Genomic DNA, 25,438 nt, shown 5'->3' with positions numbered 1-25,438 from the left:
CCTCTGCCCACTAATCTTCGGTGACAGCCATGCCACCATGATACGGTGACAGAGCACCCGAGAACTATGGGGGGCTGGCTAACAGAGTACGGCTCCCCTTCTCAGACAGGTGGCCTCGTACCCAAGAGGAGCCTTCTTATTCAGAGGTGATCCTGGGGCCACAGGGATGGGTATTTTAATAGGACATTTTTTACAAATGTATACTTTTAATGATGAAATTCTGCCATCTGTGGCATGTTCTGTTACATATTATGATGAAGGTGCAAGGTAGCCCATTCCACTTTTGGACAGCTCTTATTATCAAGAAGTTTTTCTGGCATCTTCACAATTTGTATTCACTGCTCCCCTCCCTGGCCAAGCAGAACGAGCATAATCCTTCTTCCACAGACATGCCTGTAGGGTTGATGGAGCCCACTCCCCCAGCAGAGAGGATTTCCAGGGAAGCCCCTGCTGCTGCAGCTCTTCCCTCAATCATGGTGTCTGCTCTTCTCTACTTCAGGCTTGTAGCTGAGTTCAAACGTCTGGGTTCCTCAGTCATTTATGCCAACTTCAATCGCATCATTCTTTGTACCAAGAAGCGTCGCATTGAGGATGCCATCACTTACATAGACTACATCACCAACAGGTGACAGTCGGGGGCAACCTCATTACCAAAGTGGTCCTTGGGGATATGGTCACAGAGGACCCTAGGACTGCAACATGGGCTGCATTCAGAGCTTTGGCTCTCCTTGGGCAAGTGGCTTAGTTCAAAAGAAGAGGCGGTTTTACAGGCTGTGGTGGCTCTCCTGCTAGACTGGGGTTGGGCAACTGTCTAGGGCAAACATACTCAGGACCATTTGTTGTAAATGTGCATTTATAATGACAGAAGATTCCACCCGCTATGCCATGTTACAGTGAAGATGCAAGGCCTCTGGTGGATCGTGCTGTGTAGGGGGGCGCAATGTCCCAGCCTTGCTAAGGGGCCCCATGACATAGACCAGCTGAGCTGGCTGTGGCTCTCCAGGAAGTCTGAGCAGAAGTGTGGTTGATGGTTCGTTGATCATCCCGGCTTACTCCATTTTCAGCATCCACTCCAAAGAGATCTTCCACTCCTTGACAATCTCCTTCTCCCGCTGCTGGGAATTTCTCCTCTGGATGGATCCTGCCAACTATGGAGGAATCAAAGGAAAAGTTCCAAACCGTGTCCACTATGGGGAGGTCAGTAGCGACTTGGGCTTAAGGTGTTGTTTGAGGTGGGGAAGTTGCTGGAGGTGGACCTATCAAATGCGATGCATCCAAAGCCATGCTTGCATGTTTTTTCTCTAACCGTGCACTTCATCTGACTTCACTATCTCTGTCCTTAGGCCCACCATCCACCCAGTCACTCGAGTTCAAATCTTAGTGTTGTCTTTGACTCTCTCCTACCTCTTATTTCTTATATCAAATCATTTATCAAATCCTGTCCCTTGTATCTCTTCCATCTGCCCTCTCCTTTCTGTTCCCACTATTGCTAACCCATTACAGGCCTTCAATAGCACCCACCTTTATTCCTTCAGTGACACTTAACAGGATCTCCTTCCTCCACTTTTTAACCTGTTCTCTGAGTGTGGATTTGTTCAAACCCTTCATCAGCCTAGAAATCATGTAGTGTCTGCCTCCTGTCTCGCAGTTCAAGTTCACGTTGCTTTGTTAGACATTCAGAGACCCTAATCTGGCACCGCCCTGTCTTTGCAGCCTTCTCCTATGTTGCTCTGCCCAGTGCTCTGTGCTCTAGCCAACCTGGCGCATTTGTCACGTGCACTTTTCGGCCCGTGTAGGCCTTTGCTCACACTGTTCACTGCTCCTGCCATGTCTCCCTCCCCATGTCACATCACCCATTAATAACCTGACAGTTATGTAGACCTTGGTGTGTCTAAAGTGCTCTGCATATGTGCGTTATCTTGGTGGATTCTCCCAGCAATCCTATTAAATATGTCAAAGAAAAAATATCAATATTAATATGATACTCTGCATTGATAGGCTCAAGTCTGCCAGGAATGATTGTATTTAATTGCACATTAACATCTAAGCATCTCTAGCTTGGAGAGATGGTCAGTGTGGCATAGTCTGCCACGCCCTCCAACATGACTCACTATCCCAATGTGATTTCAGGTAGCATTTATAGAAATCCTGAACAAGGAAAAGAACAAAATAAATATAAGTACATGTTGGGTTAGTATTCCAGAATTACTGTGTGACCAAGCTGCTCTCCCATTTCCCCTAGACCACTACCCTCAAGGAATCAGTGGATTCCTCTAGACAGGAGTTAAGTGTGCTTGACATCCTTAATCCTTTTCCCTTTCCTAAGGAGAAAAGTTTAGAAAGGTTGTTAGGCTACAGAAATATTATTCCTTAATATTTCTAGAGAAACTGTAGAGGAGATTTTTTAAATATGCTTCCACAGGTACAAAAAGTATTATCCCCATTTTACAAATGAGGAAATATATTAGATATAATATAATATATTAGATAGTCAGACGCTCCCTCGTGAGGCACCCTGGTGCCTTGGTGAAGGTGAGAACGTGTTCGATTCAACTCAGCAAATGTTTAATTAAGTCCTCATCGTGTGCCAGAGTGGGGCTGGGCTCCAGAGACGCAGTCCTACACAAAGTATACACCGTGTACACACAGAAGTAAATACCAGATGATTTGGAGAGTGAGTGAGGTCTAACAGTTGGGGAAGGGCAGAGAATTCTTCACATAAGAGAAAGCACCTGAGCTAATCCTTGAAGAAAGCCAAGAATTCTAGGAAGCAGTGCTTGAAAGGGGATTCTCTGAAGCTGATCTCCAAAGAGACAGCCTTTGCCCAAGTGCAGAGAGAGATGTGCAATGTTGTTGTCCAGGGGACAGTGAGGAAGCCAGTTTGGGTGGAGTAGAGCAGATAAAGAGAAGAAAACAATTGAATGAGGATGGTCCGTGGCAGACGGGTGTGGGGGGAAATGGCTAGCAAGGAAGGTTCATTAGTTTAGATGTTACCCTAGAGAGAGGAGGAGCCACTAAGGATTTGAGCAGGGGAGTGACATGGAGAGGCATCTTGGCCCAAGATGAGGCACTCTGCTGGTGGTGATTGAGTCATATTTATAGTGAAGACACTGAAAATAGAAGCAAGAATTTAATTGGTAATGCTTAAAATCCTTCAGCAAAGCACCCAGAAAGAGCAGAAAGCAGAGGAAGAGCAAGAGAGTGAGGAAGAGGAGGAGGAGGAAGAAGAAGAAGCAGAGAAGGAGATGATAGAAGAATCCAATGTGGAAGACTTATTGGATAACAGCTGGAACATTGTACAGTTTCTTCCCCAGGCAGCCTCTTGCCAGAGCTACTTTCTCATGATTATCTCAGGTAAGTAAATCTTTGGGCCTCTTACCTCCATGGCCATCCTCAGCTCCTGTCCTGTTTGTCCTGACACCCTGCCTAGTGAGGACCCTTCCATCTACACTGGGCGTCCCAGCCAGATTCTCTGGCATAGACTGTGACAGCAAATGTGTCCCCTTCACAGTGTCACCCAAACCCCAAAGTAATCCTAATACAGTGTGCCTAGCTACCCTTCTACCCATGGCTTGCAGATCTCCAGCGATGGGGAGCCCCTTACGTGTTTAGGCAGCGCATCCCGCTTTGGGCGCCTCTTTGTTAAGGATCAGATATCCCGCCTAAATGTGCTTCTTTATAACTTCCACCTATTGCTCCTGGTTTAACCCTCTGGGCCCAACGTACTAGGTCTCCTACCTCTTCCAAAGGGCAGCCCTTTGTGCACTTGAAGACAGCTGTCATACTCTCTTTTCCTTTCTTACTTCCATCTTCTGGCTCTCCCTGAGACCTAGTGCCCTCCTGATGACACAGTCTCCCTGCCTACCCTTTCCAGCACTGGCTGCGCTTTCATTCATCCCCAACTCACTGATCAAGGTTGGGGAGATTGGAATATTCTTTGCTGCCCGTTGCTACTTCTAGATTCTTCCTCTGCCTCTACTTTCCGTGTTCATGGACTACGATATTCTCTTATCACATCTGTTGTTATTCTACTTCTCCCTCTTCCTTGAAGCCCTTAACCCTGGTCTTTGTCTACTCTGTGATCTCTAGCCCCTTGACCCCTCAGATCTCTCCCAGGCCACTACTGATGTATTAGCTAGCTGTACCTTCCTCCTTTCACCATGATAAACCTTGGTAAACCGGTTGAACTCTCTACTATCCCTTTCTCTTGAGTTCTTTGACCCCTTTTCATATCAATGATCTTGGACTGCCAAGTGTCAACCTTGGATCACTCTCACCATCCATGTACCTTTGCTTCTGTATATATGCTGCTCAGCAAAGGTGAAAAAAAACTACAAACTCTGCTTGCTGGTTCCACCACAAATTTATGCTACATAGTCTTGGATGGGCCCTCACTGTTGCAAGGCAATTCTATATTTCTCTTCCCTTTGTGACTAAAATCTTTGAGAAGGCATGACATTTCTTTTCCTCTCATTCTCTTCTTGTGCACTCTGGATTCTCACATTTTCATTCAACTGGAATCTAAAGTTACTGACAGTCTCTTCATTGCCAAATATAACGACCTTTTCTCAATTCTCATCTTTCTCGACCTGTCTGAAGCCTTTGACACTGTCTTCCAAAGATTCTGTCTCTGACACTTGCTTTCTCCTTGATACTTTTTTCTTTTCTAAGTTTTTGTGGTGTCTCTTAGTTCTTCTGCTGTCTATCTGACACCACCTCCTCATTCTCCTTGGCTGGCTATTGATCCAGTCACAGTCTTTATAGGTGTCCTACAGGACTGTCTGGTGAATTTGCTGAGGGGGTTTGTTTTTGTTTTTGTTTTTGTTTTTTATTACTGTTCTGGGTAGTAACCACAGCTTTTGACCAGACATTTTTATATGCCCCAGTACACACATGGTTGGGAGTACTAAGTTTTTAATACAATTTTATTATGAATTTAACTTTTCATAAAAAAACCAAACATACTTTAAAAATTATTTACAATTCAAAAACTACAAATAATCACAACTTATAATTTCTTTGATAATCCATTCACACCTATAAATATGTATTTTTAGCATATATACTGTTGTAATTCTAAATTCCTTCACATCACATTAATTCATATGTTTGCATATTTCTGTATTTTCCATTTTAATTGTAGCATATCATATTGATTTGTACTAGTTTATTTTGTGTTTCCCTGTGTTTATTTTAATGTGTATTTTTCTTTTTAATTACACACTAGTTATATGTTTCCAGTGAGATTATTAGGTCAGAGGATATGATTGTTTTATAATTCTTGTTCAATGTTGCTAAATTATACCAATTTGCAACTCCACTAAAATATGCTCAGCATATGAGTGTACTTTCTTTTCCCTGTAACTCTGATTTTTGTCATTTTTGCTTTATGGATATGAGGTAGTACTCTCAAGTTGTTTCACTTTGCATTTCTTTGGTTATTGTAAGGTTGGAATTTTTTTTCAGTGATTACATATAATTTGTGTTTCTTCTTAGATTATCTGTTAGAGGAAGGTGTTAACACTTAGAGATTTGGAAGTTTCTTATGTAGAAGTGAGGACTGAAAAGCACTTTGAAATCTAGAATGTCAGTCAATAATAGTCAATAAACATTTACTGAACACCTGTTGTGTGCCAGACGTTGGGCTAAATGCTGGAGATACAAATACAAAAAAAAGAAAGACAAATCCCTGCCCTCAAGGAGCTTCTAGTCCAATGGGGGGAAGTTGAAGAGAGAGGGCATGGTGAAGTCAGAGAAGTCCCAAGTAGTAAAGGCAGGTGAGAAATGAGCATTGTGCCAGGTTTTCTCCTTAAGTGGAAGTTTGGAATTCATGGCCCCATGAAGGATGGTGATGAGATGGAGTTCCATGACTGATGGAATCTTAGTGGATGTCAGGACCCTTAGGACCAGAATGTCAGAGCTGGGATGGTCCACTATTACCCCAAATTTGTTGTCGTTCAGTCGTTTCAGTCATGTCAGAGTCTTTGACCCCTTTTAGGTATTCTTGGCAAAGATATTGGAGTGGTTTGCCATTTCCTTCTTCAGCTTATCCTCCAGATGAGGAACTGAGGCAAACAGGTTGAAGTGACTTGCCCAGGCTCACACAGGGTCTGAGGCAGGATTTGATCTCAGGAAGGTGAGTCTTTGTGGTTCCAAGGCCAGTGCCCAATTCATTGAGCCAACTTACTGCCATGTTAATGTTGTTGCTCTCTCATTATCATGCAGTAGTATTCTTTCCTGTCTTGGTGCTGATTTGAATTTGATGTCTGAAATCATCACTTTGAGAAGAATGTCCCAAACTCTGAAATAGTTTTAGAAGGAGATGTATTAGGTTGTTTGGTGCAGTTCCTTCCCACCCTCAAAGGCTATGGCTCTGGGAGGTTTACATCGTATAGGATTTAGACAAGGGTAGACAAGGGGACCCTCGAGTGTACAATTAAGAAGTTTTGCAGAGGGGCCAGCTTAAAATTTAAGCAAGCTTGATTGAGATGGATATCAGTAAATGTGAATATTCAGTGAAACTTGGGTGGACCCAAAACAAGACCAGTGAGGGGGTGGATCCTGAGTCCTGAGGGGCCGAGCTCCTCTTGATGACCTGGCCCTGTGAGTTTCTAGGTTGCAGGCTGTTGTGTGGTTCTGTTTATCCCAAGAAACTGTTGTCATTTCTCCACAAATAAACATGCCCCGAGTCTTCTGCTTCTCACTGATCTGTGTCATGCCGGTGATCCTAACGTTGAGTCTTCTGGATCTGGCTTGGGCAGAGCTCTGGGCCTCCCGGCACCTGCCCGGTCCTCCCCTCCCAGAGGCCTGGGACTGCCTGCTCTTGATGCTTTGCTTCCCACAGAGGAGCAGGCTTTTGGATGATTTTCACTGTGGTTTTCTTTTTTAGACTGGGTGTGACTTGTATTTTCTGTTAAATCTCTTCATTACTTCCTTCAGGAATTTTTTTTTGAGGGGCTCCTGAAATATCCTTCAGTTCTAGCGTATATCCAGGTTTGCCTCTTAAGTGCTTCTGCGGTTGTCTTTGGGGTTGAGTCTGTGTGTATTTGTCCTGTAATTTTGAATTTTGGATACGTTTGTTTTTATTGTTTGTTTCTGAATATTGTGTCTCTATTGATGGTTCTCTAACTTTTAACAGGGCCGGTAATTAGGACAGACTGGCCTCCTAGCATCTACACAGTCACAGAAGTCCAGGGATTGTAACTAGGAAGGGCTTTTGGTTCATTGAAAGAAGGAAAATTATTTAAGCCTTAAGTAACACCTTGGGATTTAGAGCTGTGAGGGATCGCCCAGTTCTTCCCCCTCCTTTTGTGATTGAGGAGCCAGACACCTGACCCAGAGAAAGTGACTTGTCCAAGGTCCCTCGGGTGCCGAGTAGCATGTCCCCAATGGCCACTACCGTTCTGTCACTGCCTTCTTTCTCTCCAGCATATATCGTGGCTGTGTACCACAGCATGAAAGAGGAGCTGAGACGCAGTGCCCCTGGGTGCACCCCCGTCAAGAGGAGAGGAAACAGCCAGCTGTCCCAAGAGGCTGAAGGGCTAGCTGGGGCTCTCCCTGGTGAGTGAGAGGCCCTGCCACGGCCTGCAGCTGTGCCTGAGGCCTAGTCTCTTGCTCCGTGTTCTCTGTGGCATGTGTGGGAATTTTAGCGATCTCTAATTCAAGCCCCAAATTCTTCTGGTAGCCCCTTCAGGGTATAAGGAGAGTTACCAGGCCTTTCTTCTCTCCCAGGAATGATCACCTTCTCCCAAGATTATGTAGCCAACGAGCTTACCCAGAACTTCTTCACCATCACGCAGAAGATCCAAAAGAAAGTAATGGGCTCCCGCAGCTCCACAGAGCCCTCCGACATGTTCCCATCCTCCCTGGCTCCCATCTGCTCCTCAACAACCCAGCCCTGGAGTTCATAAAATATGTGTGCAAGGTAAGGAAGGACCCCTGGTGTCCAGATCGTCCTGCCCGAGTCCACTCAGGTGCTGAGGGGGCTCAGACTTTGTGGGGACACAGCTGGAGCTCAGCGAGAGGCTCAAAGTTGGAGAGTGTTTCCCCTGGCCCTGGAAGGCCCCCTCTTCCTCCAGGCACTGCCTTCCAGCTGCTGCCTGCGTAGTGCAGGGCCTGTGGCCGTGGGCCCTGGGGGAGGCTGGGGAAAACTCTTTCCCCTTGCCACTCTCTCTCTCTCTCTCTCATGTTTGGGTTCTCATCTCTACCCACTTCTCCCCACTCCAGTCCTACTGGAGTCCTTGTCTCCACCAGCTGGTGTAGAAGAAGGATGCTCCTATTCCTGTGGCCAGTCTTTAGTGGGGAGATTTCATGGCATCCCACATTGGATCTAAGGATAGTGTTCTATACCACAGGTTAAATTCCACAGGACTACTGCTACTGTAGACTTAGAGTGACAGTCTGCTGGGGCTGAAAGGAGTCTCGGAGCTCACCTAGCCTGACCCCCTCATTGTAGAGATGAGGAGACTGAGGCCCCGAGAGGGCCTGTGGCTTTGGTGTCAGAGCTGGGATTAGAATCCAGATCACCTGGGCCTCAGCCTAGTGGATTTTACTGATTTTTGTGCCTGCCTGCCCTCTTTATAATAATATTTCTATGGCAAAACACATTCTGAATCTTAAACTAGTAAGTCAGGAACTTTGTGTACTTTACAACAGCAGTGGCTGTGTTAAGGGCAGTCTGGAGGAGCCAGCTGCCTATGCAGGCAGTGGAAGAGATAAGACAGCGATGCCATGCAGCCCAGAGAGAGGTAGCCCTCAGGCTGAGCTCCTCCCCAGAGTCCTCGGCCAGCTCCTGTGGGCTGTCTCTGCAGGTGCTCTCTCTGGACACCAACATCACCAACCAAGTGAACAAGCTGAATCGCGATCTCCTGCGGCTTGTGGACGTGGGTGAGTTCTCCGAGGAGGCCCGCTTCCGGGACCCCTGCCGCTCCTACGTGCTCCCTGAAGTCATCTGCCGGAGCTGCAACTTCTGCCGGGACCTAGACCTCTGCAAAGACCCCTTCCTCTCTCAGGTGCGGATCAGCTGACGTTCTTGCCTTCGGTGAGCCCTGAGGTCCCTCCTCGTTGGGACGTGATCTTCCAAACCAGGTTTTTCAGCTCCCAGCCCCAGGCCTCGCCCCCTTCCCCCTTCCCACACCTTGGCATCACACCCTGCTTTCCTGGCACCTGATAACCTAGAATCTCTAAGTCACTCCACCCCTCCTGCTAGTGTTTTCGGCAGTGCTGTGGACCAGCCCTGGGCCCGGGTTCCTCCCTCCTCTGAGGAGCCATTAGGAGGGGCTGGCCACCTGTCATTGGACTCTGCTCTCTCTAGCCATTGGCCTCAGCGCAGACTCATTGCACCACCGGGATGCACGAGCCCAGACCACGTCTAAGTTCCTGGAGAGCCAGAAGCCCTGGCCGGGGGGCTCATCTCATTGCCTTTTCCTTCCCCACTTAGGATGTCTCAGTCTTGCCTCAGTGGCTTTGCTCCAACTGCCAGGCGGCATATGACTCTGGCCACATCGAGATGGCTCTGGTAGAAGCCCTTCAGAAGAAGCTGATGGCCTTTACTCTGCAGGACCTGGTGAGGCACTGGGGGTGGGGCGCTGGGCTGGGCACATCCCATCCAGGGCCTGCAATGTCTTCTCTGAGGAGAGCTTCCCTGTCCACATCCATGTGCATTAAACAAGCAGCCATGGCCTTTTGAGAGAAGCAAGTGATAAGAGGGGAACTCCCTCAAAGGAGAGATCCCTTCACTTGGAGGACCCCAGGCTCATGGTGACTGGGGCTGGTTTTCCTGCTGGTAGCAACCAAATTCGTTAGCCCTTGAGAGAGGGGGAAGGAATTCCTGGGGAGGGCCCAGGGACTGAGCCACTGCTTTTCTGTCCTACTTGCAGAGTAGCCTTGCATTTCCCAGCTGGGAGGAAATGAGGTGAGCCCACTAAGAAAGTCCTCCAATCATGGGGCAGCTAGGGGCACAGTGGATAGAGCACCAGCCCTGGAGTCAAGAGGACCTGAGTTCAAATCTGGCCTCAGACACATAACACTTACTAGCTGTGTGACCATGGGCAAGTCACTCAACCCTATTGCCTAAACAAAACTAAAAAAAAAAAAGTCCTCCAATCATTCAGCAAGTATTTATTGACACCTGTGCCCAATTGGGGGGGGGGGGCACACATTACAGAGGGAAGAGAGAACACTGCCCCTATTCTCACAATATATGCAGGGGCAGTTAAGATCTGTAGGCCCCAGTGCAAAGTTAGTATCTTGTGTAATCAAAGACTTCATCATTTAGGATAGCTTGTAACTGAAGGGCAGAGGAAAGTCAGAGGCTACAGTGGTCAGGGAAAGGAGAGCCGTACAGGTAAAAGAGGAAAACTTTGAGAATCTGCCCGAGACCCCCACAACGTGTTGAGGAGCAGTGGGAGGTCAGGGTGGCCACAGAGTGAAGCCAGGTCATGGAGGGCCTGGACGGTCAGGCATGTGAGTGTGGGCTTGGGCGTCAGGGAGCTAGTATAGCTTCTTGAGCCGAGGCCAGAGGGCAGGAGGCTGGGAGGTCCGGAGCCCATCCCTCCCACCCGGCTCGGTGGGGAGCCTGCAGCCTGCTGGGGAAGTTCCCCCTTCAGCTTTCCTGTTTGTTTTAGATCTGCCTCAAGTGTAAAGGGGTGAAGGAGGCCAACATGCCCATCTACTGCAGCTGTGCTGGAGACTTTGCCCTGACCATTCAGACCAAGGTACGAGCAGGCCTGTCCTTCCTGGGGGGAGTAGTCTCAGCTCAGCCCTTCGAAGGGTTTCCTCCTTTCAGGTTCTGTCTGTGGCGTCTTCATGCACAGTAGTTCTCCTCTCCCTTGTGTCCCTCTCCAGCCTGATGGCAGTTCCTTTCTGCCTTTGCAGGTCTTTGTAGAACAGATTGGCATCTTCAGGAACATTGCCCGGCATTATGGCATGACCTACCTGACAGAAATGATTGAGTGGTTGCTACAGATGAATCCCCAGCTTGCCAACTAGCCCTGAGCCAGAGGGCAGGAGGGACACAGGCCCTCCCGGTGCTCTGAGCTAGACCTTTGGCCGTGGTCTCTGTGCCACTGCACTCAGTGTGACTGAGCTCTTCCTCTGGGGGGATGGAAGACACCCCACTTACATGTGACCAGCCACTTGGCATTTCTAAACCCATGAGAAGAAAGGACAGTGGGCAAAAGCCTTGTAGCTCCGGGAGAATCCCCAGAGCATTTGAAGTAGCAGCTGACTCTGGCCACAAGTGGTCCAAGGAGATAAGGGTGAGGAAGTGGTTCCCTCTCCCCACCTCCTGAGCATTCATCACATGAAGAGCAGAACCAGGCATGAAACCTTCCAAGAAGGAGGGTTCTGAGCCTTTGGAGATGTCTTGATTGTCACAGACACTTCTGTGGCTGAGAATCAGGTGAAGACCTTGGGGATTAGTTCCTGTGTGAATAAATGTTCTGTACGGAACAGCTCTTCTCTGGGCCTGTGGCAGGGGAGTCTCTGGGAACCATGCTTTAGGGGACCTGCTAAGGGTCTGCTGCTGGGGGGCAGAGTTTGCTCCCTGCCTATAAGAGCTTGGGCCGGGGCCAGGTGCCCGGGGCCGCAGTCCTGGAGGACAGAAGTGGCTTCCTCTCTGGAAACCTCTCACTCCCCCAGAACAGTGCCCCATTACCTTACCAGGCACCAGCAGGAGTATGCAAATGAGCCAGTGTGTTATCATCACTGTGTTGGCCAGGGCTCCACTTAAGGAAAGCAGGATTTGTAGCAATTATTTTGGGAAGGTTGGAAGCCTGGAGTATTCCAAGAATATTGCCCCTGTTGGCATTCTATGTGTCCTGAGGAAAACTAGCTCTATTGAAGTGTGGCTGGAGGGAATGAGCCAGACCCACAGGCCTGACCCTGTCCCCCTCGTCGGCTGAAGAGTTTGGGAGTAGGGATCAGAAAGGGGGGCTGTCCAAGGAGATGACCCCCAGCAGAAGGCTTTTCTTGGGGAGGATGAGGGGGCTGTGCTAGGAAGCCTGGGCCCTTGGTAACCAGAACCAGCCGGGGTGGGGGGGTTCCAGGCTGGCCTGAGATAGCACCAGAAATCAACGGCCACTCCCCAGTGCTGTTGGAAACTTGAGCTGCCTGCAGGTAGATGAAGCCAGAGTCAGCTTGGCTTGCAGAGGCTCTGGAGTGAAGACAAAATCAAATTAAAGAGAAGGCAGAGGCAATGGGGAGGAGGGAAAGAATGAGGCAAGCTGGGCTTCCTGGAAGGGCTGTGGCCAGATATCCCAGGGCAGACTGACGGGGAAAGTGCTTGGCCCTGGGGGGCCAGGGGATGCTTCGGACTTCCATTCTGTGCCTGGGTCTGATCCTGAGCATCGCCTGCTCAAGGTGACGAGGCTGGGAGGTTGTCCCGGGAGGTGGCAAAGAGGACATTAACGGCCATGGTTACCCCTGCAGAGATGGGCGGCAAACCGGGGTCAGTGAGGCCACTTGAAGGTGTCTGTGGGGGAGTCCTAGTGACCACTGGTGCTTGGGGATTAGAAATCAGAGCCCTCAGAACTAGCTTTCTCCATCTCTGAGCTGCTGCCAGATGCCCAGCTGGAAAAGCCAGTTTCTCAAATCTTTAGGGATGTAATACAGATACCCTGGACATGGCCGGTGACTGAGAGCCCTTCAGTGGCAATCCCACTTTCCACAAGAGACACACGTGTGCCTGTTAGAAAAGAAGGCTGCTTTCTTCCCTCCCTCTCATGGCCTCAGCTCCCCAACTAATTCCATTACTCTGACGCAGAAGCACAGCGCTGAAGCCCCGAGGTCCCTGGGGATTGGTGGTGTTCCAAGCTGGGCCTCCCTTGCCGGTCTGGGAGAGTGGGGGGCAGAGCCTAGTTCCTGTGATTAGGGAGGCAGACGGGCCTGGGAGCGATGGGTGAGGAGGACCGAGAAATACCCATCTAGGATGCTGAGAGAGGTTAAGGTCTTCGTTAGCAGCCAGAAAGAGCTGAGCAATCTGATTACCCATAGACATACTCAGGTCACTGCATTACTCCTAATCAGGTTAGTGTCAGCTTCCTCTTCTCTCCCTTCCAGCTCATGTCTGCTCCCTACATGTCCCTCACTTGTCATTGTACTGATGCCCCTTTCCTTTCACCCTTACCTTTGATTTAGGCTCTGAGGGTGAGGGGCTGACCAGCTAAGAGAGGCAGGATCACCACCTGGGACCCTTAGTCCCCCATCCCCCAACTCCATGACCACCCACTTTCCTTGCCCCAGAGGGAGACTGACCTCAGACTTCTCCCATGGAGTGTGAGGCAAGCTTACCCGCTCTGGGGGAGGGGAGAAGGACAGGTTTGAGAAGAGCTGTCTGAAATAGCCCCAGTGTGTTAGAATGAACAACAGGAGCATTGCCAAGCAGCAGGAAGGGGCCTGGAAATGCATTTAGTGCTGACCTGAACCCACTTCCCTCCAGCATAGCCAGCAAGCCGTCCCCTGGCCTCTGTCTAAAGCCTCCCTAGTAACCTCTAAGGCAACCCATTCCACTTGGAGAGAGCACTCAGTTAAACTGAGTGATGGAACGTTGGCATTGTGGCCAGTCTACACTTTCTGGCCCTTTGTTCCAGGGCTGGGTTCTCAGCTCAATGATCTGTGTAGTCTAAACAGGCCAAGGACCTGGTCCCAAAGCCCAGCTGTCCCCTTCACCCCTGCCCCATGAGCTATGTCCAAGAGAAGGGAGTGTTCTCCTCAAGCTGCCTCTTACCCTTTGCTGCAGACCCTCTGGCCCTCCCAGGTCTTCCAGGTCTGGAAGTGAGTGATTGGCTCGTGCCATGCTCCCAAGAACAAGTAAGGTCCAGCTGGCTCTGGTCATATATAATTTATTGGAGCTCACTGCCAACTTGTTCCCATTTGCATAAGGAGGTTCATGGGGACCCCTCTGGGGGAGGGGTGGAGCATATATGCCAGGGTAATGAAGCTGCAAGGGATGACATGGAAATCTCCCCCTTCCACTCACCCTGGAATGTGAGCTCAGATCTGAGGAAGGAGGATGTGTCACCGAGCCATCTGGCAGCAGGCTCATGGGGAAAGAGGGAGGGGATTGTGAGGTGTCCAGTAGGGGGGAAATTGAGGTCTCAGCTGGTGGGAAGAGAGGGGTACAACCTTGCTGAGGATCCAGAATAGGTTTCTGAGATGATGGTGCGGGTTGGGGATGAGGAAAAGACTAGAAGGGTGGGGACTGGAGTGGGAGAGAACCATCTTTTCTGTACCCCACATTTATATTAGCCAGGCCCCCAAAACTAGGTTGTCAGGAAGACAGGCAACATCGGGGGGCCCAGACCCAGGCCTGTTGATCCGAGCTGCCCCTCAGTCTAGCAGCACGGGCCCAGAGACCTTGTCTTTCGGCAGAGCTGTTGACTTCAAATGACCCTGTGGTCCCAGCCAGGGCCTCACTCTCTAAGCAGCACAAGGAAAAGGTGGAGATGGTGCTGGGGGTTCAGAGCTGGGACAAGCCTTTGGGTTCCATGGGGATGGAGTCCTGTGAAGAAGCCTGTGGGCTGGAAGGCCCTTGTCCTTCACTCGGGTCCTGGGTATCCACCATCTGCTTGGACCAGGGGCAGAGATGGAGTACAGGCTGATCCCCAGGCTAGAGATTTCTGTGTGGTGGGGATTAGGGCTCTGGGCTACTGGCCCCTCTTCTGTAAGTCATTTTCCTGGGGTACTTCCCTGAGCCTCAGTTTGCCCATCTGTAGCAAGGGGAAGTGGAACTCTGGCTCTGGCTTGTAGAGCTGTCTGTGGGGCACTGCCCAAGGGAGGGAGAGGGTGTGGGAGTGGGTTGTACCTTGTCAAACTTTCTGTGACTGTAGACCTTATTCTTGTTCATGAAGGTCAGTAAAATCCAGTCGCAGAGGAAGGAGCCCTTGGGAGTAAGAGGTAGAGGCCTGAGTAAGCGTTCTGCCCGCCCCATGCCCTCCCCAGGATCTCAGGGGAACACACTTACCACTCCAATAGAAGTCAGCGCTGTGGCCAGGTTAATGATGGTGGGAATCAGGCTAAATTTCCCAGCCTGGTGGGAAAAGACATACTTTTAGGCTTCTACACCCAACAGCCACTGCCTTGAACTCTTCCCTTAGGCAGCATCATCAGCCTCAAAGGCTCCTGTCTCCCTACCTGTCCATGCACGATAACATCAATTCGGATCCCATAGGCCTTGATGAGAGTACGGGAGTCTGTGCCATTGTGGTTGTAGTACTTGGCAAATCTAGAATGAAACAGGGCCAGGGGTGAAACATGCCACGTGTACAGTCAACACCCCCACAGGACATTGGATGGCACCTACGAGGTCCTCATCCCTCTCCCAGAGCATTGGGCTGAGTGGAAAATTGGACTCCTGGCTTCTGGTCTCTTCCCTCTCCAATCCATCCTCCCCCCAGCCACCATAACAGCACGGAGACCTGTACTGGCCAGGTCGCTCCTATGCAGGAATCTTCAGTGATCCCCTAGGGCAGGTTCCCCACCTCTGCCCTAGTGACTTTGGAGCCCAGTCCAGACATCTTTGCTTGACTTTTCGTGCCTTTCACCGAAAGCCAAAGTGCTCCCTTCCTTCCACCTCCACCCTTGGAACGCACTCCCTCTGCAGCTCGACCTCTTAGAATCTCTGGCTTCCTTCAAGACTCAGCACTAATATTAAGTGCCCACTCTGTGCCAGGAACCCCTTTTCATTCTAGAGCCCTCCTCTTTTAATTATTTCCTATTTGTCCTGTATATAGCTTGTTTGCAAATATTTGTATACAGGTTGTCTCCCCAATTAGATTGTAAGCTCATTGAGGGGCAGGGACTGTCTTTTACCTCTTTTTTTTTTGTTATCCATGGCGCTTATATAGTGCTTGGCATACAGTAGGTGCTTAATAAATGTTTATTGACTGTCTTAGGTGCTCAGGATACAAACACTGAATCCAAAGATGCAGCGACCAACAACGACAAACGTTTACTAAATGCCTACTGTGTGCCCCTCACTGTGCTTGGCCAGTGGATACAAAAACAATACTGAAGCAGACCCTGCCCTCAAGGAGCTTACATTCTACCCAAGAGCAGCTCCTGTAGCACCTATAGGGAGCTTTCAGAGAAAGCTGAACTCCCTCATTGTTAGTGTTCTCTCCTCAAATTACATGTATACTTATGCTCGCACATCATAGCCCCACTCCTAGTAGACTGTAAGCTCCCTGAGGGAAGGGACCGTTTTTTGTTTTGTCTTTGTATCCTTAGCATCTAGCACAGTGCCTGGGACGTGGTCACTTCAATGCCCATGGGGTTGGATTGGATGGACAAGTGTATTGACTGAAGTTTAGGTACAAACTCTCCCCTTCCTCTTGGGAGGTCCACAGTCATCTACTTGTCCCTTTTCATTTTTGCCTAGAAGGAAGAGTCCCAGCCCTTGGGAATCCTCCCTCCTTGGCTGTTAGGCCAGCCCTAGCTTGTTGGTGTTGGTGATGAGCCCTGCCCACTGTGTACTGGCTGGGAAGGCTGGTGGGGGACTGAGTCCCAGGAGAGCCGCTCCCAGGAGCTTCCAGGGCATACCTGTAGTTGTAGCCTGAGGAAGCCTGGATGTGCTTAGGGTCAAGCCGCCGGAAGGAATATTTGGGATTGCATTTGGACTCAGACAGGTCCAGGTCACAGTTCCAGTTGATAATGATCCCAATGACTCCGCCCTGCAGAGAAGAGGAGCTAGGATTACAAGGATATGAGCGGCATGGCAGTCCTGCCCCTTAAGTCAGAGCATTGGAGTTCAAGTCCTCCTGCTCACCGTTATTCCTTGTGTGACCCTGGACAAGTCAGCTAACTCTCTAGGCTTCAGTTTCCTCCTCTATGAAAGAGTGGGATTGGCCCAGACATCCTCTGAGGCCTGTCCTCTCTCTAAATTGACATATTTATGATTGGAATGGAATGAGAGTCACTTATAAGAAAGGAGAAGGATGGTGTCCATGACCCATTCAGACCTGGAGGCAGAAGAGGCAAAAGACTGAAAGAGTCAGGGCCATGCTGGACCTTATTATATAGGTTAACCCTGCGAAAGAAATCATAGATTTGGGATCTCAGAAGTTACCTTGCCCAACCTGAAGTGAAGTTACTTGCCCAGGGTCACACAGGTAGTAAACTGAAGATTTGAGATTCAGACTCAGATCTTCTGACCTCAAATCAAGCATTCTTTTCCCTGCACCATGCTTGGAGGGTCGGCACACAGCTTGAGAGCTGAAGTCCCTCACACTCATACCTTCCCCCAGCTCCCCCTCTGCCCACCTTCAAAATTTTCCATGGCTTCCTCAGCCCACATGGAAGCTGGCGGGCCAGCCATGAGCACCAGCGTTCAATAATTCAGCAGGTATTACGTATAACAAAGTTGGCCAGACAGATCACATTTCTCTTTCCTCTGCCTCTGGTGGCAGGTGGAGCCAGCCCATCTTCTGAGACAGGAGAGACTCAGTGACCCTCCCACAGGGACACGGACCCTCCTATTCCTCGTTCTCCCTTCACTGGGGCTTTGACTGCATTTGGTACCCTTTACCAAGCTGATCAGAAATCCTAGGAAAAATCTACTGAGAAGGAACTCTACTCCTGGTCTCCATATTCTAGTCATGAGCCCCCATCACTGTACTTCATTCCCCAATTCCAATGCTTCACTCCCGAGTCCCTGGTCTCATAGTGTATTGTTGAGTTTCCAGCCTCCCAGCCTCGTACTTCATTCCTGAGCCTCCCAGCCTCATACTTCATTCCTGAGCCTCCCAGCCTTATGCTTCATTCCTGAGCCTCCATATTTCTGTTCCATTGTCCCTAGCCTGTATATGACACTCTTGAACTCAAGTCTCACCTTCCACTTCTGAGCCCCCAGTCTCAGATTTTGGAACTGCCACTTTTATGATGAGGTCCCCTTAGCCCCCACACTACTCCCAAGTCCCAAGCCTCATACTTCACTCCTGAGTCCCTACTTCTCGGTTCCATCCCCTCACCCTCACCCTTCATATTCTCCTTTCTCCCTCCCCCAAGCCCCAACCTTGTGTGCCAGCTCTGTGAAGTTCTCTCCTGCCTGTTCCACAATGAAGCCCAATTTAAATATGGGACAGTAGAGGTCGGTGTCAGCATTGAAGGTGCAGTGTTTCAGGTAGCCATCATCATAGTCCCTGATGTTTCCCCTGGGAGATAGAGGAGGACCATGGTGGAGTTGAGACAATTGTCTCCCCTTGCTCCCACATGGCCCACTTCCCCTAGAAGTTGAGGATGGGGCAAACATATTTCCTCAGTCAGAAGAGCCCAATCTCATCTCCAAGCCATGTATCATGACCGCCTTCCCTGTAGCTCTCCCCTTCCCCCTTACCACCTCATCCCCTGCCTTGGGCCCCATGACAAACCGTTTATTTGTCTCTTACTTGGAAAATTGGAATTTAGGGTAATGTATGCTGTTCTTGATGAGGATGGTGAACTGTGGGGCCATCTGTCCCAGGAACTCACTGAAGAGGAAGGACAGACAGATCAAGAGTGAGGGTCCTCCTCCTCACATGAAACAGAGTGCAGCATCCCTAACCAGAGAGTTGGGTTTGTGGGATCAGATTCACCTCCCCTGCCCAAAACAATTATGTCACACACACACATCACCAGACCACGGCAAAGGAGAGTAATTTGCTCAAGACCCCACATCAATGGCATGGCTAGAACCAAAAGCCAGGTCTTCAGATGATAGGACTTAGAGCTGGAAAGGATCTTCCATAACATCTTCTTCAACTGCCTCATTTTACAGATGAGGAAACTGAGGCTCAGAAAAAATTACGTGTCCAAGGTTTTGCAAATAGAGCTAAGATTTGGATCCAGGTCCTCTGACTTTTCGTGTCAACTTTAGGAATAGCCTTGATCTGGCCAAGAGGCAGGTTGGCAGTGAACCAGTGGAGGGGACAGAGGATTTGGGTTCAAATCTCACTTCTGACACCACTTGTGCAACCTTGGGCAAGTTACTTCCATCAATTTTCTCATCTATAAAATAAGGGGGTTGGGCTAGAAGTCCAGTAGGGTCTCTTCCTGTGAATCCTGAATGTGATGGGGAGGGGCAGGGCAAGGGCTAGGGTGCTTCTGTAGGAAGCAGGCAGGCAGAGAAGTTTCCCTTCAGCCTGAGAACTTAGGTCCTGGGGGACAGTGATGGGTGCTGGTGTCTCTGGACCTATTGACTGCTTCGTCCTCCACAGGGCACCAGGCTGACACCTCACATGTCTTCTTGGTCCCACGGTAATAGGGAACACAACGTCCAGTTTTCTCTCCTAAGGAAATGGAGAAGCATGAAAACTTGGGGTAAAGGGGGTGAGGGTAACTGGGTCCCCAAAAGCAGGGACCCAGAAGCAAGGGATTCTGTCTGTCAGCCATCCTGTGCTACTATGTACTCACCATTGCCCAGCATGTCCATCTCCCCTGCTATGCAATCATCATCAGAGAAGCAGGTGGCATTTCGAATGCGTATGCTCTGGAGGACATAAGGAAGGGTAAACCAGCTGAGCCCCAGCCACTGACTTCTGAATCCCTTTATCCATCCCCTCCTGGCTACACTTGGGGTCAGAAAGCTAGTGCTAGAAGAGATCATCTCCTAGGCCATCATTTCACACTTCGTTTTCCGTATTAGAAAAGCTTAGAGAAGAAGGAAAGGTTTTGCCCAAGGTCATACAGTTACTAAGCTGGAGGGATTTGAACCCAGGTCTCCTGATTCCAAATCTCCCCCCCTCTAAACAGGACAAGGGCCCCTAAATATCTGTCATGGTTCCCTCTATCCTTTCTTCCCCACCTCCACCTTCTTTAGTCCCTCCCTTCCAATTACTGCCTACTTTCCAACCACCACCCCACCTATATCAAAAGATTGGTGCAATAGAAAACTCACCTCTGGGCAGGTTCCTAGGGTCTGAAAGGGAGTTATTTCTGCCCGAGTGATGATGCTAAACACACTGCCCCCCTAATCTCCAAAGAGAGAAGAAAAAGTCATGGGGTGGGGCAGGATGGGGGGGGGACTGGCAATAGCAGCCCTTCCCTCCATTTAGACCCATCCCTCTTAAAGGGCAGGACAGGACAGGACAGAGGAAGCTGAGCTGATTGGTAGGGGCCAAGGGCCAGGAAAGCCATTATTTCCCACCCTCAGGAATCAGACCCTATCACTGGGAAGAGGGGGTGTCTGTGGCTCAGAGAGGTCCTCACCTCAGGGGGTTTCACATACTCTTCTACATCCCATACTTTCTTCTGGGACTTGGTGATGCCCTTGACCTTCGTGATGACAGAACTCTCAGGGCCAGTCTCACTGTCCTGGTAGCCTTTTTGAATGATGAATACATACCTGCCAAGTAGAGAGAGCACCCAGGACTGCTTAGGGCTCCCTCAGGGATACCTGGGGCTGCCTTCCCCCATCCAGAGCACGCCTTTGGGAGTCCCCTAGGGGGAAACTGGCTCAATAAGGGACTTTTCCCTAGGGCCGGCCCATTACCACTCTGGGTTCATTTCTTTCATTTTTGTTACTCTAAAAGGGGGGAAATTGGGTCTGGCCAGCTTCCTGAGCCCTTCTTTCCCGTCAGCCTCTAGCATCCTTCACAATCAACTCTGCCCCATCTCTGTTTTCCACCCTGCTCTTTCCTACCCTATCTGTCTCACTCCCCCTCCGCTTCTAGGTCTGTCTCCTTCCTCCCTCAACTATGTTTTCTACTGCCTTCTGACCCTCCTACCCCTTCTACCTCCTCCTGGCCCGTAAGTCTATTCTTTCCCGCTGTCTTCCAGATCCCTGCCTTTCTCGTCTCTCAAGTCTATCCCCTTCTGGTTCCCCCTCCTCTGTCCCTTCCTGCCCCCCCCCAGCTCAGTCCTACATCTGCCCCTTCTCCTTGTGTCCCTTTTTGGGCCCCCCCCCATTGCTCCCCCAGGTCCTCCCCTTCTTGCCCCGCCCCATGTCTATCTTCTCCAGCAAACAGCCGTTCCCTTACCCCGTTTGTCCTCTCCTGGCTGCCCTCCCCAGGTCTGTCTCCTCCTGCCCCCTCTCAGTTCTATCCCCTCATGCTCCCCCTGTGTCCTCCCTTTCTTGCTCCCCATGTCTTTCTTCTCCTGCACCCCCAGCGCACTAAGCCTCTCTTGCCCCTCCGCGTCCGTCTCCTCCAGCCCCCTCCCATCTGTTCCTCCTTCCCTTTCCCTCTCCCCCAGGGCCGGACCGCACCAGACAAAGTAGAGAAGGATGAGTAGCTGCACTGTGCGGTAGATGAAGCCCAAGTTTCTGTTCTTCACCACGATCACCTTGGGCGTCTCATAGTCCCAGAAACCCCAGAAGACATTCCAGCAGGTCTTGGCCATGTGCGGGGCCGAGCGCTCCTTCTCAGGGGCTGCTGGTTCGGAGGAGTCCATGAGGAAGTGGGGCTCTGGGACCCCGGTCCCTTGCTCCCCCTCTGCCGGACCCGGAGCACAGGAGCCACCCCCCAATGCCTGGGCCCCCTGAGCCGTCTGGGGCATGGGCCTCTCGCTGCCTGCCAAGCCGCCTCTGTGCTTCCCAGCACACTGACCGGTCCCTCCGGTCCCAAAGTGCCCCGGCCACCCCTTCGGGGCGGGGATGGGAGAGCGGAGATGTCCGCGACAGCCACGCCCCCTCTCGGCCAGCCACCTCCCCTACACCTCCCTCCTGCTCTCCTCCCTCGCGGGTCCACGCCCCTCACCCCCGGCCCCACGCCTCAGCAGGCAGCTGGGAGTTGGGGGATTTGTAAGATTGGATACCTCCCTGACCGGCCGGCTTCCCCGCTGCTCTGCCTCTCCCCAGTACTACGCATACCGTGTTAAGTAAAGCAGGTAAGGCGCCTTTGGCATCGGGGGAGACTGGAGGATGGGGGCTTGTGCCCAGGGATCACTCTCTCCCCCTCTACCCTTTAGGTGCCTAGAACTGAGACCTCCTGTGTTCCCTGAAAACCCCGGGAAGCGTCTTGCGGAGCCCTTTGGAGGGCTGGCCCTAGGAGAGGGCATCCCAAGAGAAGGCATCTATGCCCCTTCTGGCCACGGGGAAACACCCCACCGCCACGGCTATGGCAGGTCAGATACGGGAGCCTTCTTCCATTCCCCTGTAGGTCCCCGGGGAGACCTGCGTGAGATGTATTGGGCATAAGGCGTGGGGCATTCAGTGATGGTGGGAATGGGAAACACAAGCCATCCTGGAGAATAAACCGTTCACTGGCTAGCTCCCACCTAGCTTCCTCCAAGCCCTGCATCTGAGAGTGGGAGACACTGCTGGCTTGAGTCGTGAGGGCAGGGGGTGACACACCGCTGGAAGAGCTCCCCCCTTAGCCTTCTAGGAATTCTTTGCTCTAGAGTTTAAAGTGGGGAAAGAAAAATCCCGCAGAGATTCCGCTGGCTCCGTTCCATCCCCACTCCCCACGCTTCTGCCACCCGGGGTTTTAGAGAGCAGGGCACAGAGAAGGAAGAGAGCAGAAAGAAAAGCTGGTGAGAAGAGGAAGGTGGGGCATGAGGAAGGCCCGCAGAAGACCTCGGAAGGCAGTGTTCTGGGACAGAACGAGTACTGGATTTGGAGGCAGACAGGCTGAGACAGAATCCCAGCCATGCCTCCTGCTCCCTGTGTGAGTCCGAGCAAACCACTCTCTGTGACTCAGTTTCCTCTTCTATAGAAAGAGGGAGTTGTGTTTGATAGCCTCTGAGGTCCTTTCAGCTGCAAGTCTAGTATCCTCGTATCTGTTGCTGTTGAGGGTTCTAGCATATGCCTCAGTTTGCTTGTCTGTAAAATAGATAAGATCGGCATTACCTAGTTTTATTGGGCCATTGTGGGGATAAGCTGTCATCCTCAAAACATAGTTACACGATTTCCCCAGCAACTTAATGCGGTAATAACCAACATTAGTGAAATACCTAGTATATGTAAGGTTGCTGGGGCTACGACCCCTGCCCTCATGGAGCTTACATTCTATTGAAACATAACTATGGTCATTTATTATTTGGCCATCATCCTATTATCAAGCAGGCAGGCAAGCATTTATGAAGCACCTGTTGTATTCCGGGAACCTACGAGGTGCTAGGGTGCTGAGGCAAAAATGAAATGATTCCTGCCCTCAGGAAGCTTACTTTTTGTTGCAGAAGACAACATGTATGTATGTATGTAGGCATATACAAAATAGACATGAAGTAATTCTGGCAGGGAGGCATTGGAAGGTGGGGGGATCTGGAAAGTCTTTGTGTGGAAGGTGGTAATTGAGCTTGGAAAGAAACTAGGTGAGTGGGAGGAATGAGGGAACAGGCTGTACAAAGACATGTCCTGGTCTGGGCCGTGTAACAGAATAAGCCATCCCACAGAATACCTACTTTCTATTGGAAGACAAGAATGATAAAATACTTTCAATTCCTGTGGCATATTTCATGAAATTCTCAGGGCACATGCAGAGCTAGAAGAGAGACTTTCCTTCCTTTTTTTTTTAATTCTCTTTCTTTCCCTGCCTTTCTCTACTTTCTACCCTTTCTCAAACCCTCTCTTTCAGTCTCCCTTTCTCTCCCCTTTCTTTTTTTTTTTTCTTCTTTTCTCCCTTATATTCCCCTCTCTGTTTCTCCCTCTTGGTCTCTCTTGCTTTAAAAAAGTTAAATGTTTTATTTAAAACCTCACCTATCATTGGTACAAACAACTAAATTTGCCTTAGTATCTATTTACGTTGAAATCAATCATTTAAAAAGTGTTTGTGTTTATTTTAACTTAGCCAAAATATGAGCATTTTTAAATGATTTATTTTATCTGGTGAACTAAAACCACTGGATTATTTGGTTCATCAGTTTTGTGGATTCATAGTGATAAAATTTTATTCATTTGAATTCGAGGTTCAGGGTTTTACTTTGGTTTTTAGAAAAGAAAATATGCTGTCTCATACCCCATTTATTCCTTGACTTCTTGCAATGTGGCTTCTACTCCCATCCTTTCCATTAAAATGCTTTATCCCAAATTGCTCATGACCCAAGAATCCTCACATATTAACCTCTTTAAACCTTTCCCTTTCCTTCCATGACATTTCATTCACCCAGTTCTTCTATCTTTCTGATGGCTCATTATCTGTCTTTACTGGCTTCAGTCCTCCTGTCAACAAAAAATAGACATTTTAAGAGGGAAGAAAGAAATCTTTTCTTCAATATCTTTCTTTCCCTCCAGGGTTTAAATTTTTTTTTATCAATTTATTTATTTTCAGTTTTTAACATTCACTTCCACAAGATTTTGAATTCCAATTTTTCTCCTCATCTCTCCCTTCCCCCACCCCAAGATGGCATGCATTCTGAATATCCCTTCCCCCAATCTGCCCTCTCTTCTATTACCTCCCCACTTTCTCTTATCCCCTTCCCCTTCTATTTTCCTATAGGACAGGATAGATTTCTATATCCCTTTGCCTGTATATCTTGTTTTCCAGTTGCATGTAACATTAGTTTTTAAAACTTTGAGTTCCGACTTCTCTCCCTTCCTCCCCCACCCCTCGCTTATTGAGAGGGCAAGCAATTCAATATATTGCAGTCATGCAAAACACTTCCAAATAGTCATGTTGTGAACACCTATCAGATCAATCATTTTCAATGCATGAAGTGCCATGACACAATTTCTGTGCCTCACGCTAGTCCCATCAGAATTCTTCATTCTCATTTGCTTTTCTTCCATTTATAATTCGCCCTTCCTCCATTCCTCTGGTTTTGCTTTTTCACATTTTGCATTATTTCATAAAGGTCTCTCCAGATCTCTTGGATTTCCTCAGACTTGCAAGTCTTAATTGAATGATAGCCTCTCTCTCTTCCCTCTCTTTACCTGCCCCCCCATTTCTTTCCCTCCTCTCCCGGATCTCTCTCCCTTTTCCTCCCCCTTTCCTTCCCTCCCTCCTCCCTTTTCTTCCTTCCTCCCTATCAACAAGTCTTTATTAAGGAGATGTCAGGCACTGTGCTAGGCACTGGAGAAACAAGGACAAAGAATGAAACAATCCATACTTGCAAAATGAGCTTCCATTCTATCCCTCTTCCTTTCCCTTTCCCTTCCCTCCCTTCTCTCCTCTTCATGTCTCTTTCCTTCCTCTTTCTTTCTCTCTCTCTTTGTTCTCCCTTTTTGGGTTCTATTATTTCTATGTCATTCCTATTACTACAACTGCCTTAAAACAAACAAACAGACAAAAGCTTAAATCGTCATAGGAAATTTCTCCTGAGAGATTTGAATGATACAGTTCCATCCCTGCTCTGCTCCTGCCAGACAGTCTTGATCACTGCAGGGACCTCTGACCCCTCCCAATAAGCCAGCTCCCCTCTCACTTTCCAAAGAGTACCGGTTGAGAAAGTCACAGCTGTGCAACCGTGAGGCAGAAAGGGAGCGTGATCATGCTGTGCCCCTGAGTACAGTTTCCCCCAGGGAGCTTTCTGTCTGATTAAAGAAGCCGAAAGGATCCTGTGGGTCCTGGGAGAAATTCTGCCCCAGTGA

At 49.6% G+C, this 25,438-nt stretch overlaps 3 protein-coding genes across 5 annotated transcripts in view; 2 read left to right on the top strand and 1 right to left on the bottom strand.

Moving 5' to 3' along the window:
• POLE (DNA polymerase epsilon, catalytic subunit) overlaps positions 1-11,451 on the top strand; it is a 65,393-nt gene extending 53,942 nt beyond the window's left edge. The window contains 10 exon segments of the mRNA XM_021004353.2: positions 500-625; positions 1,065-1,197; positions 3,159-3,354; positions 7,429-7,560; positions 7,732-7,857; positions 7,860-7,924; positions 8,811-9,011; positions 9,440-9,565; positions 10,626-10,715; positions 10,876-11,451. Of these exon segments, the coding sequence (XP_020860012.1) occupies positions 500-625; positions 1,065-1,197; positions 3,159-3,354; positions 7,429-7,560; positions 7,732-7,857; positions 7,860-7,924; positions 8,811-9,011; positions 9,440-9,565; positions 10,626-10,715; positions 10,876-10,989 (1,309 nt within the window). The 3' untranslated portion in view covers positions 10,990-11,451.
• A 2,183-nt stretch (positions 11,452-13,634) lies between these two features.
• P2RX2 (purinergic receptor P2X 2) lies at positions 13,635-21,538 on the bottom strand. 2 transcript variants are annotated; one of them, XM_021004348.2, is made up of 12 exons: positions 21,179-21,538; positions 20,182-20,317; positions 19,871-19,942; positions 19,387-19,462; positions 19,166-19,262; positions 18,384-18,464; positions 18,011-18,149; positions 16,540-16,670; positions 15,133-15,223; positions 14,963-15,028; positions 14,804-14,881; positions 13,635-14,563 (listed from the first exon to the last, which is right to left on the bottom strand). In XM_021004348.2, exons 1-12 carry the CDS (start codon positions 21,466-21,468, stop codon positions 14,459-14,461), a joined length of 1,362 nt encoding a protein of 453 aa, XP_020860007.1. In that variant the 5' UTR covers positions 21,469-21,538; the 3' UTR covers positions 13,635-14,458. The 2 variants fall into 2 exon arrangements, with proteins under 2 accessions (XP_020860007.1, XP_020860005.1); XM_021004346.2 differs by having other exon boundaries at positions 14,483-14,881.
• A 95-nt stretch (positions 21,539-21,633) lies between these two features.
• LRCOL1 (leucine rich colipase like 1) overlaps positions 21,634-25,438 on the top strand; it is a 31,163-nt gene continuing 27,358 nt past the window's right edge. For both annotated transcript variants that reach the window (XM_078154248.1, XM_021004387.2), the window contains exon 1: positions 21,634-21,798. The gene's annotated coding sequence lies outside the window, so the exon portion shown is untranslated. The remainder of the gene's footprint in view (positions 21,799-25,438) is intronic.

The sequence above is a fragment of the Phascolarctos cinereus genome, unplaced genomic scaffold (assembly GCF_003287225.1).
Source record: "Phascolarctos cinereus isolate Bilbo 61053 unplaced genomic scaffold, phaCin_HiC Scaffold_4;HRSCAF=312, whole genome shotgun sequence".
Classification (NCBI taxonomy): Eukaryota; Metazoa; Chordata; class Mammalia; order Diprotodontia; family Phascolarctidae; genus Phascolarctos; species Phascolarctos cinereus.
Note: the sequence above shows the minus strand (reverse complement) of the source record. Positions and strands in the feature narration are given on the sequence as shown.

Bases quoted from the DNA above. Each gene is read 5' to 3' on its own strand.
- P2RX2 (XM_021004346.2), bottom strand. From the start codon at position 21,468: ATGCCCCAGACGGCTCAGGGGGCCCAGGCATTGGGGGGTGGCTCCTGT. The intron at 19,463-19,870 runs GTGAGTTTTCTA...TATGTCCTCCAG, and splicing joins CCCTAGGAACCTGCCCAGAG to AGCATACGCATTCGAAATGC. The intron at 18,465-19,165 runs GTCCAGAGACAC...CTTCCTCTTCAG, and splicing joins GAGGACGAAGCAGTCAATAG to TGAGTTCCTGGGACAGATGG.